Here is a 17,734-nt window from a genome sequence, read left to right as displayed (position 1 = left end):
GCGGCGCGGCGCGGCGCGGGCCGCCACCATGGAGCCGCAGCGCAGGGAGCTGCTCGCTCAGTGTCAGCAGAGCCTGGCCCAGGCCATGACCGAGGTGGAGACCGTGCTCGGGCTGCTGGAGGCCGCCGGGGCGTTGAGCCCGGGCGAGCGGCGGCAGCTGGACGAGGAGGCTGGAGGCGCCAAGGCGGAGCTCTTGCTCCAGCTGCTCCTGGCCAAGGAGCAGGATCACTTCCAGGACCTGCGTGCCGCGCTGGAGAAGACGCAGCCTCACCTGCTGCCCATTCTCTACCTGAACGGCGTCGTCGGGCCGCCGCAGTCCGCAGAGGGCGCGGGTGAGTGGCAGTCCCGCGGCCCCTCCTGCCCGCCGGCCACCCCTTCTCTCTGCAGCTCACAAGGGGCTGGGGGTTGGGGGGGAGATGAAGGCTCCGGTCTCGGCTATTGCTCTACCTGTATGGCGCGGGTGACACCTTCTTTCTTAGAGTACCTGGGGAAGGGGGCCGATGCCTGGACCCGAATTCACACATCATGCCCCTGTCCTGCGGGTCTCCAGGAACAATAACCCCTCACCGAAAGCCTTGTTTTCCCTCTCCTGGTTGCTACTGCTGCAGAGTCCCCCGGAGGCCACCAGGTCCGGTGGCAGGGCGGAGGACGCCACCGAAGGATGTCTGTCGGTCAGCCCCTTTTCTAAGCTCCTCACCAGTGGCTAGCCCTTTGGGAGCCAGAGGTTGCAATCAGCAATAGGTTATATAGGCCAGGGGCAGAAAGCCTAAGTTTTGATCCCTGCCACCCCGTCTTAGGATCACTCGTGCCTTTTCACTTTGTGACCGTATCGGTTTCCTTCTCGCTGCTGGATCTCAGTCTCTTAACTTGCCCAGATTTACTGTGAATTATGCACAACGCCTTCCCTCTGTTTCTCTAGAAATTGTGGGCCCGGAAAAGTTGAGGAAGTTGCATTGCACCATGGGAAAATCTTAGTAGTGGTTGCTGTGGCTCGGTTCCCTCCCGGAGAGTTCTGAGTTCCCGGTGGAGGAGCACTGGTGACTGATTCCTTTGAGTGTTGCCCTTTGGAACCCCTGTGTTCCTGCTCTTGAAAGTGACTGATTTGGAAGTGTGGTTGGGGGAGGGGTACTGCTGGGAGTTTGTTCCTAGTGGTAGACTTGTCCTAACTGAGCTGGGGAGAATGAAAGCCAGCCTCTTAGACAAGGAAGACACATAGTGCAGAGGAAGGATGAGGGCTGGCATGCATGGTGTGTGTGGTAGCAGGAACTTTGCCTTATCACATTTAATCACTGTTAACAGCAGGTGAACTATCTATTATCCCTGCTTTGCCGGAGAGAAAAATGGCTTGCAGTAGTTAAAATGCTCAGGAAAGATTGAATGCCAAGAGTTTTGAATTGTCTTGTTGCTTTCAAAAACATACTCAGAGCCTGGAAACAGCAAGTGTACCTTGTGTAGGTCTTGCCCTTGTTTTAAGTGAACCAATATAATAATAATCAGTAAAGACACATCTGTAAAGAATAGTGAATGAAGAGCTGGAAAATAAAACCTGCCCTTAGCAATTTGAGGACCAGATGTTGAGGATACCCGTTTATGAGTCTGTTTTAGAAAGGGAGTAATTTTATTAGGTAGCAGTGATCTTCTCCATGAGCCACCTCGACCCAACTCTCTCCGGCTGGAGTAAACTGACGTACAGAAAGGCTGAAAAGCCAACCACATAACTGCATTTCGCTGGTGGCCCTGCCATTTCCCCAGTAGGCACTCTATCCTCAGACCTGCATTCTGTCCCAGCAGTGTGGTTTCTTGGAGTTCCTGGGCCAAGTCGGGAGTCTCTTTGACTAGCCCTTTGAAGTTTCTGTCACTGAGAGGATAAATGACCTGATCAGAATGACTTTTCTCTTCTAATTGCTTCTATTTAATTTTTAAGACGGACGTTTGTCGCTGGGCGGTGGTGGCGCGCGCCTTTAATCCCAGCACTGGGGAGGCAGAGGCAGGCGGATCTCTGTGAGTTCGAGGGCAGCCTGGTCTACAAGGCTGTTCCAGGAGACAGGCTCCAAAGCTTCAGAGAAACCCTGTCTCAAAAAAGAAAAGGAAAGAAAGAAAGAAAGAAAGAAAAAAAAGGAAGTTTTTCAAAGATCTGTTTCCCGAAGTCTTTCTGAAGAAACATAGAAATTAGAGGGCATCCGAGAAGTCCTCACAGGGGTGAGTGTGCATCAGCTCTAGGATTAATCTCTGGACTAGGGGAACTAGTGAACAGATGGCCACTCTTGACTTACACCCCCTCCCCATACCTGGCAGTTAAGTGCTTCTCTGGTCTTCCCTCTAAGGAGCTCTTGACCTCCAAGGAATGGGTTAACTTAAGGTTGAGATTTATCCTTAGGGCTGTAATTTTTTTTTTTTTGATCCATTTCCCCCCACTTTAGAATTCTCTCGCTTCAAAGAGGGTCATGAAATCCTTAGAAAAACTATTGTCAAGGAGGTTATTTAATAGTCTGGAAGAAATTAGTATACCACTTGATATGGCAAGAGCTTTTGGAGCCTTCTGTGACAAGGTGACATGGTGTGTAGTCAATGGGCATCTGTGTGTCTTTGTAATATTGTGATCAGAGAAACTCAGGGTTAGGTTGGTGAAGCAGGGGCTTCTGTTTTGGGGCTGATGTTCAGCATGTTGTGTCCTCCTTTCCATCCCAGTGACTTGTGACAAACCCAGTGTCCTGGAGTAGAGTCTTAATCTTCCTGACAATGAGTTCCCAGGGCCAGGTGTCAGATATCAGGAAGGTCAGAGGGCAGGGAGGTGACAGACACCAGGAGCCTCCCTCTTATTTCCCTGCTGACCACGCCTTCCTGCTACCTTTTCAGGAGACTATTGGTAGTGAAGAATTCTGATATCTTGTGTACACAAGGATTTGTAGGGAAGGAAGCAAATTTCTTTGCCCCAGCTGGTGACAGTGAGAGGTGAGAACTGCCCCTCACTGGGTGACTAGAGTCTCCGTGTCTTTTATTGTATTAGAGCTGAATTTGGTCACCCGTTTTGTGTTTCTCTCATGAATCTGATGGTAGCATATGATTTCTCTCACAAAGATACTCGAGTTCTGCTTCTGTGCTCCGCCACAGTGTCTTCATCTTCATGATGGGGTCCAGGGTGCCCTGCTGCCTATCTCAGTCCTCAGGGGGCACAGTGTCTTCAGCTCTGGGGCTTGGCTTGGTGGGCAGACTGCAGGCAGGCAGGGGTGTGTCCATGTATCCTGATGCCTTTTTGGGGCAATAGGACATTGATGGGAGATGGATCTATTGAGTGACAGATCCAAGAGTAGGCTTTCTGCTCGTTTATAGATTGTGTGCTAACTATATGCTTTCCTCCAATACTCTCTTTTGAGCCTGGCTTCTCTTAGAAGACAGAAATTGACTGCCTGCTGGTTCTCCACCCGTGTGCTTAGAGTTGTCTTTGTCCTCTGCCTGCTTCTGTGTTTCCTAGAGAGTAGTTGACTTGCTCTCACCAACATGAAGAGAATGGCATAGGATTATCTGCTGAAGAAGTGGAGGAAAAAGTGGAGCAGGGACTGGTACTTAAGCTGGAGCTGAAAGGGAACTCACCTTTTTTTTTTTTAAGATTTTTATTTTATTTTATGTGTATTTGTCCAGCATTTTATATGTGTTCGACGTGTGCACCTGAGAGTCAGAGTGCCTGGAACTTGAGTTACAAATTGTGAGCTGCCAAGTGGATGCTGGAAATTGAACCAGGGTCCTCTGCAAGAGCAACAAGTGCTCTTAAACACCAAGCCATGGCTCCAACTCCCTGAAGGGAAGTTGGAATGCAGAGAGGGATGTAGGGAGGATGGCAGACACTGCAAGGGCTGTTTGTCCCCAGGCTGCAGAGAGTAGGAACTGGGACAGGGGGAATTGCCATTGGCTCTGAATAGATGTGGGGTAAGGAGGTGTCAGAGAGCTGTGGTCCTGGGTCCAGTGAGAGGTTTGAGTGTTCAGTACAGGTATTGTAGAAGGTGAGGCTGAAGACTTTTTTGAAAAAAATTAAATCCTTCTCATTTATTTGTTTGGATAGGAATGTGCTATACATTATTCCCCACTCCCCTTTTACCCTTTTGTCTCCCCTTCCTTTCACCCTTCCCCCAACCTCCATGCTCCCAATTTACTCAGAAGATCTTGTCTTGTTTTTCCCCTTCCTAGGCGGATTCATATATGTCTCTCTTAGGCCTTTTCTGTTTTAATAAGGTGTTCCTCTATAGCCCAATCTGTTTTCAAACTTGTGGAAGTCCTCATTCCTCAGCCTTGTGACCTAGACTCCCTGCCCCCTTTTTTTCTTCTCTCCCTCTTCATTGAAAAAGGAGCGACCCTGCCAGGCTTTTCCAGAGACTAATGGTGTGGCTTTGTGTTGCCAGGTGTGGGCTATGTTTTATTTTGTGATGATTACCTGGGCCTTTGGTTTGTCTCCTGCCTTTGGGCACAAGGTATTTTTGCTCAGTCTACTCTGCCATGGGGATCATCGGGGAAGAAGCAGAAGTATCAATTCCAGTGCTCAATGACTTCCAAAGTTGTGCTATTTGAAGAGATGTGGCAGAGGAACCTGAACACTGTTGTTGTAGTTTCTAAATGGGGGCAGGTTGTAGTTAGATCTCTCTTATTTAGGGTACCATGAAAACGTGGCTCAAACCATCTTAGGACAACTTATTGAAATATAATAGTCTTAATGACATTTCTTAAGGCAACATGTCTGACAGTGGTCTCATAAAATTATATTACTTAGTGACATTTCTATAAGTAAATTCCAGGATGGTTATATAATGGTGGAATCCCCTAAACATATATGTTTCAGACCATTACTCCAGTGTTAAGTGACATATAGCTACATTCTAAAACCTTGTATGAGGGACAGTTGATACCTGAATCCTTTTCCATAGGCCTGAAATGTAGCCTCAGGTCTCGTGGACTTTATGTTCTCTAGTCCTGGCCAGAGAAGGAAGGCAGCTCTATGCAGTCAACCCACTCAGAAAAAAAATCTTCTGGAAGGATTCTAATTGTCTTGACTATATGCCATGTACCCATTTGAGGCAGAGCGGCCAAAGTTAGAAGGCTAAGGTTGGTTTTGCTTTGTCCCTGTGAAAGTGGTCCGTTCTAGACAAGGCTGTTTTTAAAGAAACAATTTCTCCAAGGGAAGATGAACAGGAGGAATATTGTAAAGATATAGACATTATGCCTGACACCATCCTTAGTAAAATGAAAAACCTAAGTCATTGCTAGAGTGGGCTGTTGGTGGTCAGGCCCTGCCTGAGCAGGGCAGTAGCTTTTCTAAACACATTTCTTCCTGTGTTAAGTCTTCTCAGGCAATTAATGGAGCTGGAAAAGCTAGTGGTCAACTGAACTTGTAGAATTCCAAATACATGTACCCCTAGTGTTAGGTGGCCTGGAGTTTCTTGTTTGGTTCATCCATCCTTCCCCCAGAGAGCTCTATATTATGGGCCATAGCCAGGGTTTCTAGGATGCTAACACTCAGGTTAGCTTCCTCCATCTCTGTCACCTGACCTGCTGTGCCCTCGTTAATCCCCTGGTTCCTGACCCAGGAAGGATGATGAACAAGAGCATGAAGAAGCCTCAAAAAAAGTTACCCAGATACCCTAGCCTGGTCAACATCTCTCCTCTTTCTCTTCCGTCTTTTCCAGCAGTCACTGTCTTTGAACAAGGCCTGGACTGTCTCCTGTGAGGCTCCAGTTCTGCCTCTGTCACTGTTGTTCTGGGAAATTGAGCCCTGTGTCACCCATCCCTTTTCTTGCCACAGGTTGGCAAGGGCTTCTACTCCGTTTGGATAGATCATAACAGTCAGGTGTTTAGCAGGCAGGGGTGGGTGTTTGGAACTGGGGAGACTTCTGAGCTTAAAGATAACTTTAAAATTCACAAAAGTGATTTTTTTAAAAGTTTTCTTTTGTAATACTTGCAGTTGGGAGTTTTTATGGAAATTTTATGATGATGTAGAGCCTATTCCTTATTTATTTATTTATTTATTTATTTATTTATTTATTTATTGAATGATGCCACACTTGGACAATTTTAGCAGTGCGTGCTTTTCCCAGCAGGCCTCTTATCAACCACACTGTCAGCAAGCCTGTTGGGAAGCTGAGTCAAATGGGCCAGTGAGGCCTGCCTGCTTCTCAGTAAGTGTCTCAATATGCTATTTCAGGTCCTGTTCTCCTTCCCCAGAGTTCTGCCCAAATACAGCCATTATAAAGCACACACTGCTTCAGGGTGCTGTTTGACAATGGTAAGGACAAAGGAAGGGCATTTTGTTAGTGTGGTGAACCATGTCACATAATAGTGGCAGTAGGGACCTGAATGGATGGAGTGTGGAGGGCCTGTAGCAGTTCCTTGTGACCACTCGAAACAGGTGCCAGTGTTGCTGGCTTCTATGGCTGTGGGTCCCTAGCACAACGTAATCTCCAGGAGGTGACATACCCTTTGAACATATCTCGGATGCACACATTAATATTGCCACTCTCACTATGTCTGTGGTGGAAGCTGGTGGTTTGACATTGTTTTTTTAAGTCATCAGGGTCACCCTCCAGCTACCAGCAGTGTAGGGCTGCTCCAGAGTTGTGTAGAGCAATCTTTCCTTTTCCAGACTCCAACATCAGCCAGGTGTCCTTGAAAGAGCCCCCACTACAGGGACCTGCTTTTAAGTGCCCTTGGTCTTGACTTTGGCTGAGCTTCTTGGCTTCCTGGCCCTTGCTCAACAGCAAAAGACCCAACTGGTGTGGCCCTGCTGGGGATTTCCTCAGCCCTGTGGGGTTCTGAGCACTCCCCTATTGGCATTTAGTCCCAGGAGGTGTGGCAATTGTGTTCTAGCTCTACACCTTGGTTGCTGTTAATCTGCTTCAATGTTAATCTTGAGTGGTGTTTGATATGCTGCCTTAAAAAGTAAGTAGAAGGAAGAGATATATTTTGTCTCAATTTTTCCCCTACTTCATAGGAAGTACCTGTGTCTTCTGCAGCCCCAGTGGGAGGAACACTGTGCAGTGGTTTCCTGTGTGGGCTGCAGAGATGGCAGGAGCATGGACCTATGTCGCTGGCTGGAGGAGGACCGCTTGGTGTGTTTAGCAGGGAACTTTAAATGGGATAGGATTAGAGTAGAGACAATGGGATTGTTTTTCCTTTTTATTCTTCAGTATTTGCCTAGAACAGATTGTAAATCTTTGTGTTGTGTCCCAGTTGATGTTTTTGAAGTGGAATTCTACAAAAGTACTGCAGAAGCATTTTTACCTGAACAGGTATTTAGAGTGTCCTTTGTTGACTGTCAGCTCTCTAATCCTGGGCAGGATGGTGACTGCATTCATTTCAGTGTAAGGATCATAACTCATTTGCTAAGGGTGTGTGTGTGTTTAATTATAGTAAGACTTAACATATTATAAGACTTGCCCTGAGCCATTTCATTTCATTTTAGTGACATATATATAAAATGTGGAAATAGCATCTTAAGTGTGCATTTCAGTGGCAGGTAGTATTTTTAGACTGTTGTGAGGCCCATGTCATCATGTTTCCAGAACATTTCCATCTTATAGAAGAGTGTCTATTAAACAACTCTCTACCGCTCCCTCCCCCGCCCATGATAACTACTCTACTTTCTTTTGCATGAACATTAATTAATTTAGATATCTGTTATAGGTGAACTTAGTATATCTGTCTTCCTCGTGTGTGTGTGTGTGTGTGATGTATGTACATATATACACACACATGTGCAGAGGACAGAGGAGGCTATTGAGTGCCTCCCTCCCTCCTTCTTTCTCTCTCTCTCTCTCTCTCTCTCTCTCTCTCTGTTATTCTCTGGAGATAAGGCCTTTTGTCAACCTAGAGTTATTGTTGTTGTTGTTGTTGTTGCTTTTCAGCTATGTTGGTGGCCAGGAATCCCCACAGTCCTCTTGTTTCTTCCAGATCCCTCCCTGTCCCTCAGCATTGGTGTTAAAGTTATGTGTGGTCACCCCTGGCTTTTTTGCGGGTGCTCACCATCTGCACTCAGGTCTTCAAGCCCATTTCCGCAGCTCTTCAATATTTGTCTTCTAGAGCCAACTGTAATGGCCCATGACTTTAAACCCAGTACTAGGGAGACAGACTGGCGGAGCTCTCTGAGTTCCAGGCCAGCCTGGATTACATAAGGAGTTCTAGGACAGCCAGGAATACAAAGTGAGACCCTGTTTTGAAAAACAACAACAACAACAAAAGGCAACACATTTGTCTTCACAGCAAGTGACATATGCCAGAATTTCCTTGTAGAGGTTGAATGATACTCGTTCTTGTTACATGCTGTACTTTCCTTGTCTGTTCGTCACTCAGTGGTTTCCCCTTGTTGGCTTGGCTGTTGGGATTCATGTTGCTGTGAGTTGCACAATGCACATATCTACTTAGTGCCCTTACTTTTCCTTCTTAGGACCATGTAGCAGCTCCATATGTGAGCTTTTAAAGAGCTGTCATATTGGCTGCTTTCTGTCCCTAACACCTCAACTTGGGCCTGGGTGGAGGCCTAGTTCTAACATTTTCTTTGGTCTAAATTGCAAGTGTAATAAACAATCGCATATGCACATTCATACACGTGTGCGTGGGCACACACACACGTGTGTGTGCTTTCTTACACACACAGACCTCCAAATACATGTTGGTGAGTTGCAGGCAGCTCCTTTGGATGGCAAGGAATTAATTTCAGAAGTTGCTTGTGAAGCCTTTTGAGGCCAGAATTTAACCATGTCATCCCAGCAGAATTCAGAGCCGGCAGCCAAGAGTAAAGCACTCATTTCCTCCTCCTTTGCAGTGCTAATAACTTCATCCCAAAGGCCTTGAAGTACGCTGGGCATTTCTGCTCCCTAGACCACTCAGCTTGGCTTGCTTTCTCATCTGGAGTCCAGGGTACCAGCTCTATCAAGATGTTCTTAGAAAAGGCCTAGGTCAGCATTTCCCCAGGAAACCTGCCCTGAGCACTGGTTTGATGGGATGTGGATGCGTTTTTTGTCTTGTCCTGACTCTGTGGTCTAGCGCATTTGGATAGTGCTTCTTTGAGCAGGCCTAACTTCTTAACATTGGGCCCTTGAGAGCCACTGTGGGCCAGTGCGCTTTGGGGCTTTACTAGAATGGCTCCAGACTAATTAGATCATGGTATTTTCTGTGGAACACAGAAAACATCTGTGAACACAGATGTTGTAGCATCTGTGTTCAGAGCAATACATACGAGAAAGCTCGGCATTACACATGGTATTTGAGCACAACATGTATTACTTATTTTCATTTCCTCTGGTCCTCTCATTTGGAAAACCCAAGCTATAAACATTCTCCTTTTAGCTTCCAATGCCCCCTGAGCTAGACACGTGCAGGAACTGTCAGAATTCAGGTACGTGTTCTTACTGGGCCTGGTGTGGCTTAACTGAATGAAGTCAGATTTCATGAACATTATTCTTTGAGATGCTTTTCTCCAGGACCAAAGCAGCGGGACTGGGTCTTGGGCCACAAGTCAGCCTTGGAAGGATGTATGTGGGAACAAGTCTGGGAAGACCTTGTAACTGTCCATCAAGAATAAGTCTTTACTGAGCCTTTGATAGGAGCTGGCCTGGAGAACAGAGAAAATGGTCTCTGTTCTGAGAATATCATGGAGGGTGGGTGACTTTGATGAATGGCCCAGGTGGTTTGAATGGTGTAGGTGGGATTGGAACTGTAGAAAGGCTCTAGGACTAGAGACGGTTGTGCTGCAAATGTACTCTTGAGGGCCCAGCAATTTAGGTTTACATCCTAATATTTCCAACCTGAGCTCTGTGACTCCAGCAGCCACTAACCTTTGGGACTACCTTTTCCCCATCTGTGGAAGGGGTTAGTAGTGTTCTTTGAGGGCTTTGGTGAGGGCCACTGTCTCTCTGAGAACTGCTGAGAGTAGCAACAGCCTCAGCTTATGTACGGACTCAAAAAGTGTCAGAAAACACATGCCAGGCACTGGGTTAGAATGAGAGAAGCTCAGGGGAGACTCTGGGGGGTCCATCAGCGAGGAGGATGTCAATCTTTGGTGGATTGGTCCTTGTGGAGGCATCACCTGCCCTATGAAAAGGACAAAAGCTCAAAGAGGTGAGCACAGGGAACTCAGGGAGACAGACAGGGAGGGAAGCTCAAATGAAGCCTTTTAAATGGTTTGTCTTCTCAAGCATTTGGAAATGGACTGGGTGATAGAAGAAGCAACCCTGTAGCTGAATTGGCCTCTTCCAGCAACCTTAGATTCTTATATTTTTAAACAAATCCCAGCTAGCATATCACTTCACTTAAAAATATCTCAGGTCTGTCTCAAAACAGCCAACACTCACCCTAGTTTTGCCCCAGCCTTCCTCATAGTAAGGCATCTCAAGAAAGCTCAGTGGACCTGATTCCAGTACTGCGTGTTTGTGTGAGGTTCCACAGCCTTTGATTGGGGTAATCATGACAGATACAGTCACAGCTTCATCTTTCTGTGTGTCTGTCCCTTCCATCACTTGTCAGTATGTGCATGGTCCTTACTGCACTTTTTACCATCTACTATCTTGACTCTGCTAAGTGCTGGTCCCACAAAGGTCACACCCATATTAGCATGATCCATGAAGGGACCCTGGGCCCATTCTGAGCACCCTGCTCTGGATTTGTTAAGCCATCTCCATGCCAAGCTGGCATTAAGTTTTCCGTGTCTTATCAGGCAATGTGTTTAAATATGTATCTTAACAAGGTCTATCTGTTACGTTTAGTTGATGCCATCTAGGATTCTTGGGAGGAAGTAAAGAGCTGGGTCTCATCATGTAGGCTGGTACTTCTAAGAAACTGTCTGTGATGTCCCTTCTCGAACCCCGTGCCTGGAGAGAGAAGAGCTACCTTACAGCTTCACTTTCCTTCATTAGGGGTGAGTCCTGGCTGGTTCTGGAGACTGCTGTTTATGGAGCCTTCTTTCCACCTGCTTCCTCCATTTCCTTTTGTACGTGTCCTTTTGAGGTGAACCATTTTAAAAACGACAAATGGCCCAATGTGGCTAATGAGAAACCAGTCCCTACTACCCAGGACAGTGATGTGGACAGAGTGAACCAAAGCCCTATTGGCCCTCTGGTCCATTTTTGTGAGAAGCAGTTACCCTTTATTTATATATTTTTGAAAAATTCTTCTTGGGCTTAAAACAAAACAAAACAAAAACTGTCACTAGTTAGCTCAACCCTACATTGCATAAGAGAACTATTATCCTGTTGACACATTAACCAGCCCCTGTGAGCTGCCTGTGTAGGAAGCAGCACCATTGGGGACAATTGGCTGTGAATGGGCCTGACTTTGGCAGGAGGGACCTCTCTGTGGCTTTCTGTGACAAAGCAAAAACCTCCCAGCTGCTATTCTGCTTGCCACTAAACAAAGGTGAGTTATGTCTGTTTTTTTAAGATTTATTTTATGTGTATGAATGTTTTTGCCTGCATGTATGTGTCTTAACCACAAGTGTGCCTGTGGCCCATGGAGGTCAGAAAAGGGATCCCCTGGAACTGGAGTCCTGGATGGTGGTAAGCTGCAAGTGGGCACTGGGGATTGACAGCCAGTGCTGTTAACCAATGAGCTGTCGCTCCAGCCCCTGTGTCTGTGTTTTTATAGGTGTATTGTTCTCTCTCGGTTGAATTGTCAGTGTGATACACGTCTGACTCTTTAAGATGGCCCTGGATGTGCATATCATTCTGCCTTCTTTTGACTTTTGAGAAAATACTTTCCACATGTGGTGGAAATCTGTCTAGTTGTTGTTGTTGTTTTTAAAAACTAATTTAGCAGAAAAATGGAAAGAAGCAGTTTTATTTGTATTTCTGTGTAAGTGTGAGAGTCTGCATGTGAGTGTATAGAGATCAGAGAACCAATCACAGGAGCCGGTTTTCTCCTTCTGTGTTGTGGGCTGTCGGCTCTGGAGGCAAGTGCCCATACCTGCTGAGTCATCTTGACAACCCCCTTTATATAGTCATTTATTTATTTTTGTTTTTTCGGGAGAAGCTTTCATTATATAGCCCTGGCTGTTCTGGAACTCACTCTGTAGACCAGGCTAGCCTCAAATTCACAGAGATCCATCTACCTCTACCAGCTGGAGTGCTGGGATTAAAGGCGTGCGCCACCACACCCAGATTCCAACCTCTATATCTTCAAATGTTAAGTGTAATTTGTTAGTTAAAATGCTATCCTGTTTTGCAGTCAAATGCTCTACCACTGAGCTGTACCCCCTGCTATCCTGTTTTGAAAGCAACATGATGATGACCTTTTATTTTTTTAATATTTATTTATTTATTATGTATACAATATTCTGTCTGTGTGTATGCCTGCAGGCCAGAAGAGGGCACCAGACCCCATTACAGATGGTTGTGAGCCACCATGTGGTTGCTGGGAATTGAACTCAGGACCTCTGGAAGAGCAGGCAATGCTCCTAACCTCTGAGCCATCTCTCCAGCCCCGATGACCTTTTCTTTTCTTTTTTCTTCTTCCTCTTATTTTTTTCCTTTTTTGTTTCTTTGAGATAGAATTTCTCAATGCAGCTCTGACTGTCCGGGAATTCACTCTGTAGAGCTGGCTGGCTTCAGACTCACAGAGACCCGCCTGCCTCTGCCTTCCCAGTGCTGAGATTAAAGGTGCAATTACCTTTTCAATAGTTGCAACCATCTCTATTCTTTCCAAGTCACCTTCCTTTCTTTTATGACTTTCATTTTAAGTATTTATTCATTTATTTACTTATTTAATGTGTTTGGGTCTTTTTTTTACATGCATATCTGTGCACTGCAAAAGTACCTGGTGTCCTCAAACACCCAGTATCCTAGGAATTGAGCCCCAGTCCACTGGAACAGCATCCAGTTCTCTTGACTGCTGAGCCATCTCTCCAGCCCTTAACACTTCCTTCTTTTAAGCAGCCTCAACTGGTTGTTTTATATATATGATTTATTATTTTGTGTTTATGGGTGCTCTGTCTGCACATTGGAAGAGGTCTTCTGATCCCGTGAGACTACAGTTACAGATGGCTGTGAGCCACCTGTGGGTGCTGGGAACTGAACTCAGGACCTCTGAAAGTGCAGCCAGTGCTCTCAACCGCTGAGCGTTCTCTCCAGCCCCAAGCAGCCTCAAGTTTTGAGCGTCATGGCTGGAAAGGCTCTTAGAGACTACTCTGCCCAGGTTTCTATTTTACACAGAAAAACTAGTCCAAGAATACAAAGTGATGGATCTGGGCCCAGGATCTCCTTTCAGCCTTGGAACAGCCTGGCTGGGTATCTGGAAGCTTGGCCTGCTTCTTTCCTCATGTGGGCCTGGCCTAGCAGCGAGCATGGGCAAGAAATAGGATACCCCAGTGTACCAAACCATGCTCCAGCTTGATTCCCAGGCATCGAACCCAATCCTCTCCCAGCCCATGCGGTTGATATTTGTGTTCTACAGTTGGGCAAACTAGGCCAGTGTTGAGAGGTCACCGCTTGCTCAGGCCACCAGCTGCTCCGGGGCTGCCAAACGCTGGGGTCCTTGTCAGTTTCTTCATAAAGGCTGCATTTGTTCTCTCCTGCAGGCCTTCTGTGAAAGTCCCCATTGAAATTTCTGGGTCCCCAGCCTGGGATAAGCCTTCCCATTGCATTCTATCACCGATGCATCCAACAACTAGGCTCTGAGCACCTGTCTCCAGATAGGGCTTTTTGAACAGTCCCTGAATGAGTGCTGAGTCAGACAATGGGCCTGACTTTGGCAAGAGGAGCCTCTAAGTGGCTTTCTTCCTGTGACACAGCAAAAACCTCCTTGGTGCTTAGTCACAGGTCAAAGTTCAAGCCAGAAAAGCTTCCCTGAGTCTCTGGCCTCAGGGGAAAATCCTTTTCCAAAGATAAGATGTTGGAGGCCCACAGACCCTGAGCCAGGGCTCACTCAGATGGCTGGCTTCAAGGGGATCGGAAGGGAGAAATTAAAACCCTAACTTGGGGGCTCTGCACTCCTTCCCTGAAAACAAGTTAGATCTAGTGGAGCCCAGTGTTCAGGGGCTTTGTGCGAATTCTTCCTTATCTACACGTTTTTCTTCTTATTTCTGATAGAAAATGGCAGGTGACCTGTATCTGTTGTCACAGGCCTGCTCTGTTTTACAGACCAAGAGAGAGGGAACAGAACAGTGTCAGCTTCCCTGGTTCTTTGGGGAGTGGTCAGGTCTTACCTAACTGTCCTGCCTCCAGCTTTTCACGAGACTAAGTTGAACTGGTCACCTGTGTAGGCCTCTTGCCCTGGATCCTATGCTTTAGAGTGAAGCCAGCCATATCAGATTTTATCTGTCTGTCTGTCCTTGTCTCCCTCCGTCAGCCTGCTTCTGGTCACTGCTTTGTTGTAGACTCTATTAAGTGCCCAGGCTGTGAGGACGAGGAGTCAGTCCCATCCATGAGTAATGCCTCACACCCATACTGAACCCTGAGAGTAGACAGCCTGCTGTTCCCCAAACGTTTTCCTTGTTGTTCCTTGTTGTTCAGTCTTGGTGCTTTTAGAAACACGGATAGCTGCCAGTCTTCCTTATTGTCTTCTTGCTTCTCACCTGGTTTGTATGTAGTTTCTAGGCTATTGTGTGTAAAACCCAGCAAGATTATCAGAAGTCAACAAAAAGAAGGCACAGCCTCCTTCCCCTATGGAGTTGGTCATCTCAGTGGGTAGCCCCAAGTGAAGGAGCAGGTGTCTAACAATGCTGATGGGTGGCTTGGACTCATGGTTGGGACCTAGGGAAGGGGAGAACGTACAGCAAGCTGAACTGGGTGCAGGGCCTGAAGACTAGAGGGTGCTGGAGAGGAGGAAGGAAGGAGACAGGCCTAGTAAGGGTGGTGCTCAAGGCAAAGGAAGGCTGTTTTTAGAGACATGACAGAGAATCCTTTCTGTGAATAGAGGTATGTATGGGAATCAGGGCTTCTGAACAGGGCATTTACTCTGGACAGAAGGGGGTGGATGCAGACATAGACCAACTGGCCTTCTGTATCTTCCAAAGGGTCTTATTGGCTGTGCATTGGTGAGTGGATTGGAACACCATCTTTTCCTAAATTTCAAGCCTTGAAAATGCTGTTTGCAGGGTTGAGAGGTGAGCATCTGGGAGTCTCTGTAGAGGCTGTGATGTGGTCCTTTGTGAGGATCTTTATTCTGGGGAAAAGAGAGTAGTTAAGCAGGGTGGCTGAAGGAAATGAATGACCAGCTGTCTGGTTTTGTCCCATGTCCCCTGTAATCTGGGTCTTAGTGTTATGATGTCGGAGTCCATCCTGCTGCCTCCGTTTAGCTAGGAAAGGTAATGGTGGGGCATAGGAAGTGACCCCCTGCCTCTCAGTGGCTAGATGCTGAGCAGGTGGGCATCAGTGCTGCACGGGATGCTTCCTCAGGCATATTTGCATTCCTGCATTCCTCTTATCCTTCAGTCCCTCCAGCAGCCCAGCAGGGGCTGGTTTGAGGTCCTGGTACAAGTGTAAACTGCTGGCTTTCCCTCTCTGTTTCAGTTTCCTTATCTGCCAAGTGGGAAGAGTTGGTCTTGAGAACTAAGGGGGTTACTGGCTGTGAGTAATTAAGACAGTTGCTGTCTGAAAGTAGTGCCTGGAAAAGGTAAATACTGGGTCAGCCCTGCTTTTATCTTTGTATTGCCACAAGCAAGTGGCTTAGGGCCACCTTGGGGCTGGACCCTGGCAGTGACCTTTGGGGGACACATGTCTCTATAATATCACAGGTTAAAAACACTTCTGTTCCCCGCCCCCACTCCCCCACATTGTAGAAGTTCTGATCTATAATGAAGTGATCATAGAGGTTCTGTGTGTTTTGTGACCTTTAGTGCAGTTTGACCTTGTGGGGACTCACTGAACAGGTGTACACCACCTAGGTGCTGGCAGGTCATGTGAGTGTCATGTGATATGGGTTCCATGTCATAGGCGTTGGTATTAGGACCAGATGATTGTAAATAAGAGTTGAGCCATTGCTGCCTGCTTCAACTGTTGGCCTCCTTGGGAGGGGCCTGGTCCCTTGGAGCAGAAAGAGCCAGTGGCTGCTTGTTGGTCACTGTGTGCTATGCTCCTGTGCAGTTCTTACAGAGGAAACTTCTTCAGATTTAGTTTTATTTTCTGTGGTGATTGTTTTGCCTGTATTTTGTCTGGGCACCACATGCTTGCGGTGCCTGTGGAGGTCACAAGAGAGTGTCAGCTCCTGGAGCTGGAGTTGTATGTGTTTGTGAGCTGCTGAGAGCTGAATCAGGGCCCTTTGTAAGAGCAGCAAACGCTTTAACCACTGGGCCACCTTTCTAGCCTTTTCTTGTTTGCATTTCCCATAACAGATGCCTTTCTGGCTATTGTGACAGGGGTGGTAAGGCAACAACACTGAATAAGCCTTGGGCTCTAGCACTTTCCACCCGAGACAGGCAGGGACTAGAAAGCTGGAGATTGTCAATGGCCAAGGTTATGGAGCTGTGGAACGCGCCTCAGCTGCTGTGGCTGCCCGAGAATTATTGGTATGCCTTCACCAAAGCCTTGCCCTGAGGTTCTGTCCTGAGTGTCACCCTCCCCACCCCAAGTTCTTTTTTTTTGCAAGCCTGGAGGGGAAGGTCGAGGATACTTAATGCCTTGTTCTATGTTGGAGGGGGTCAGGGTCGGTGTCCATCCCTGGAGAGCAGAATGTAGAGATGGATGAGTTTGATCCTGCAGTCACCAAAGCAGTAGTTGCCATGGGACAATTGACATGCATACATGGTAGGCACCATGGTATACCTTAAAATTAATGCTTAGCCAAGCATGGTCGTGTACAAATTTAATCCCAGCACTTGGGAGACAGAGGCAGGTGGATCTTTTGAGTTTGATGCCAGCTGGTCTGTAGAGTTCAGGTAAACTAAGGCTGTACAGTGAGCCCCGTCTCAAAACAGCAATAACAACGGACAAACAAAACATCTAATGCTTGGCAGAAATGTGAGCAACAGAGTGAGGTGGGCTGATAAAACAAAACACCTCCTATCTTGCAAGATCATGGAAACTGCCCTCACATCTGTGGTGTAGGAAGGGATCTGGGCTTAAGAGGAAATAAGTAAGACAAGGGGGAAAGAAAACACTGTTGCTTTGTTGCTGCTGTCTTCAAGAGAGGACCTCAGCTTTGCCCTGTTTCTCACCTCTGACTCTGGTGTCTGTGGGACTGGACCGGATTGGCAACCTCAGGCAGAATGCTCACACCAAAGGGGCCTTACTGTAGTGCTATCCATGCTGATTAAGCCACCCAGAAGGTGAGTGGAGTGGCCATGGTTCATAGGACAGTAATGCAGTTGTGATAAAGGCAAATGGATGGATCTAGAAAACATCACATTGAGTGAGGTAACCCAGACCCAGAAAGACAAATATTGTATGTATTCACTTATGAGTGGCTTTTAGACATAAAGGGGGAAAAACAGCCTACAGTTGACAATCCCAGAGAACCTAGACAACAAAGAAGACCCTAAGAGAGACTACATGGTTCTAATCTACATGGGAAGTAGAAAAAGACAAGATCTCCTGAGTAAATTGGGAGCATGGGGACCATGGGAGGGGGTAGAAGAGGAGGGGAAAGGAAGGGAGGAGAGCAGAGAAAAATATATGTCAGTAAAAACAATTTTAAAAAATGTTCTGGTATTTGAAACTTTGGAGTCGGGATGTTGAAATATTACATAATTAACAATGATATTCACAGGAAATTTGGTAGATTTGAGGGACCACAAGGGAAATAAGGCAGTCTTACACACACACACACA

At 46.8% G+C, this 17,734-nt stretch overlaps 1 protein-coding gene across 1 annotated transcript in view; it reads left to right on the top strand.

Annotated features, from left to right (window-relative positions):
* The first annotated feature begins 6 nt into the window (after positions 1–6).
* Positions 7–17,734, top strand: part of Dlg5 (discs large MAGUK scaffold protein 5) — a 106,981-nt gene continuing 89,253 nt past the window's right edge. Inside the window, exon 1 of the mRNA XM_026789532.1 lies at positions 7–332. Within this exon, the coding sequence (XP_026645333.1) occupies positions 29–332 (304 nt within the window). The 5' untranslated portion in view covers positions 7–28. The remainder of the gene's footprint in view (positions 333–17,734) is intronic.

The sequence above is a fragment of the Microtus ochrogaster genome, unplaced genomic scaffold (assembly GCF_000317375.1).
Source record: "Microtus ochrogaster isolate Prairie Vole_2 unplaced genomic scaffold, MicOch1.0 UNK21, whole genome shotgun sequence".
Lineage (NCBI taxonomy): Eukaryota > Metazoa > Chordata > Mammalia > Rodentia > Cricetidae > Microtus > Microtus ochrogaster.
The sequence above is the reverse complement of the archived record's forward strand: the minus strand, read 5'-3'. Positions and strand labels throughout refer to the sequence as shown.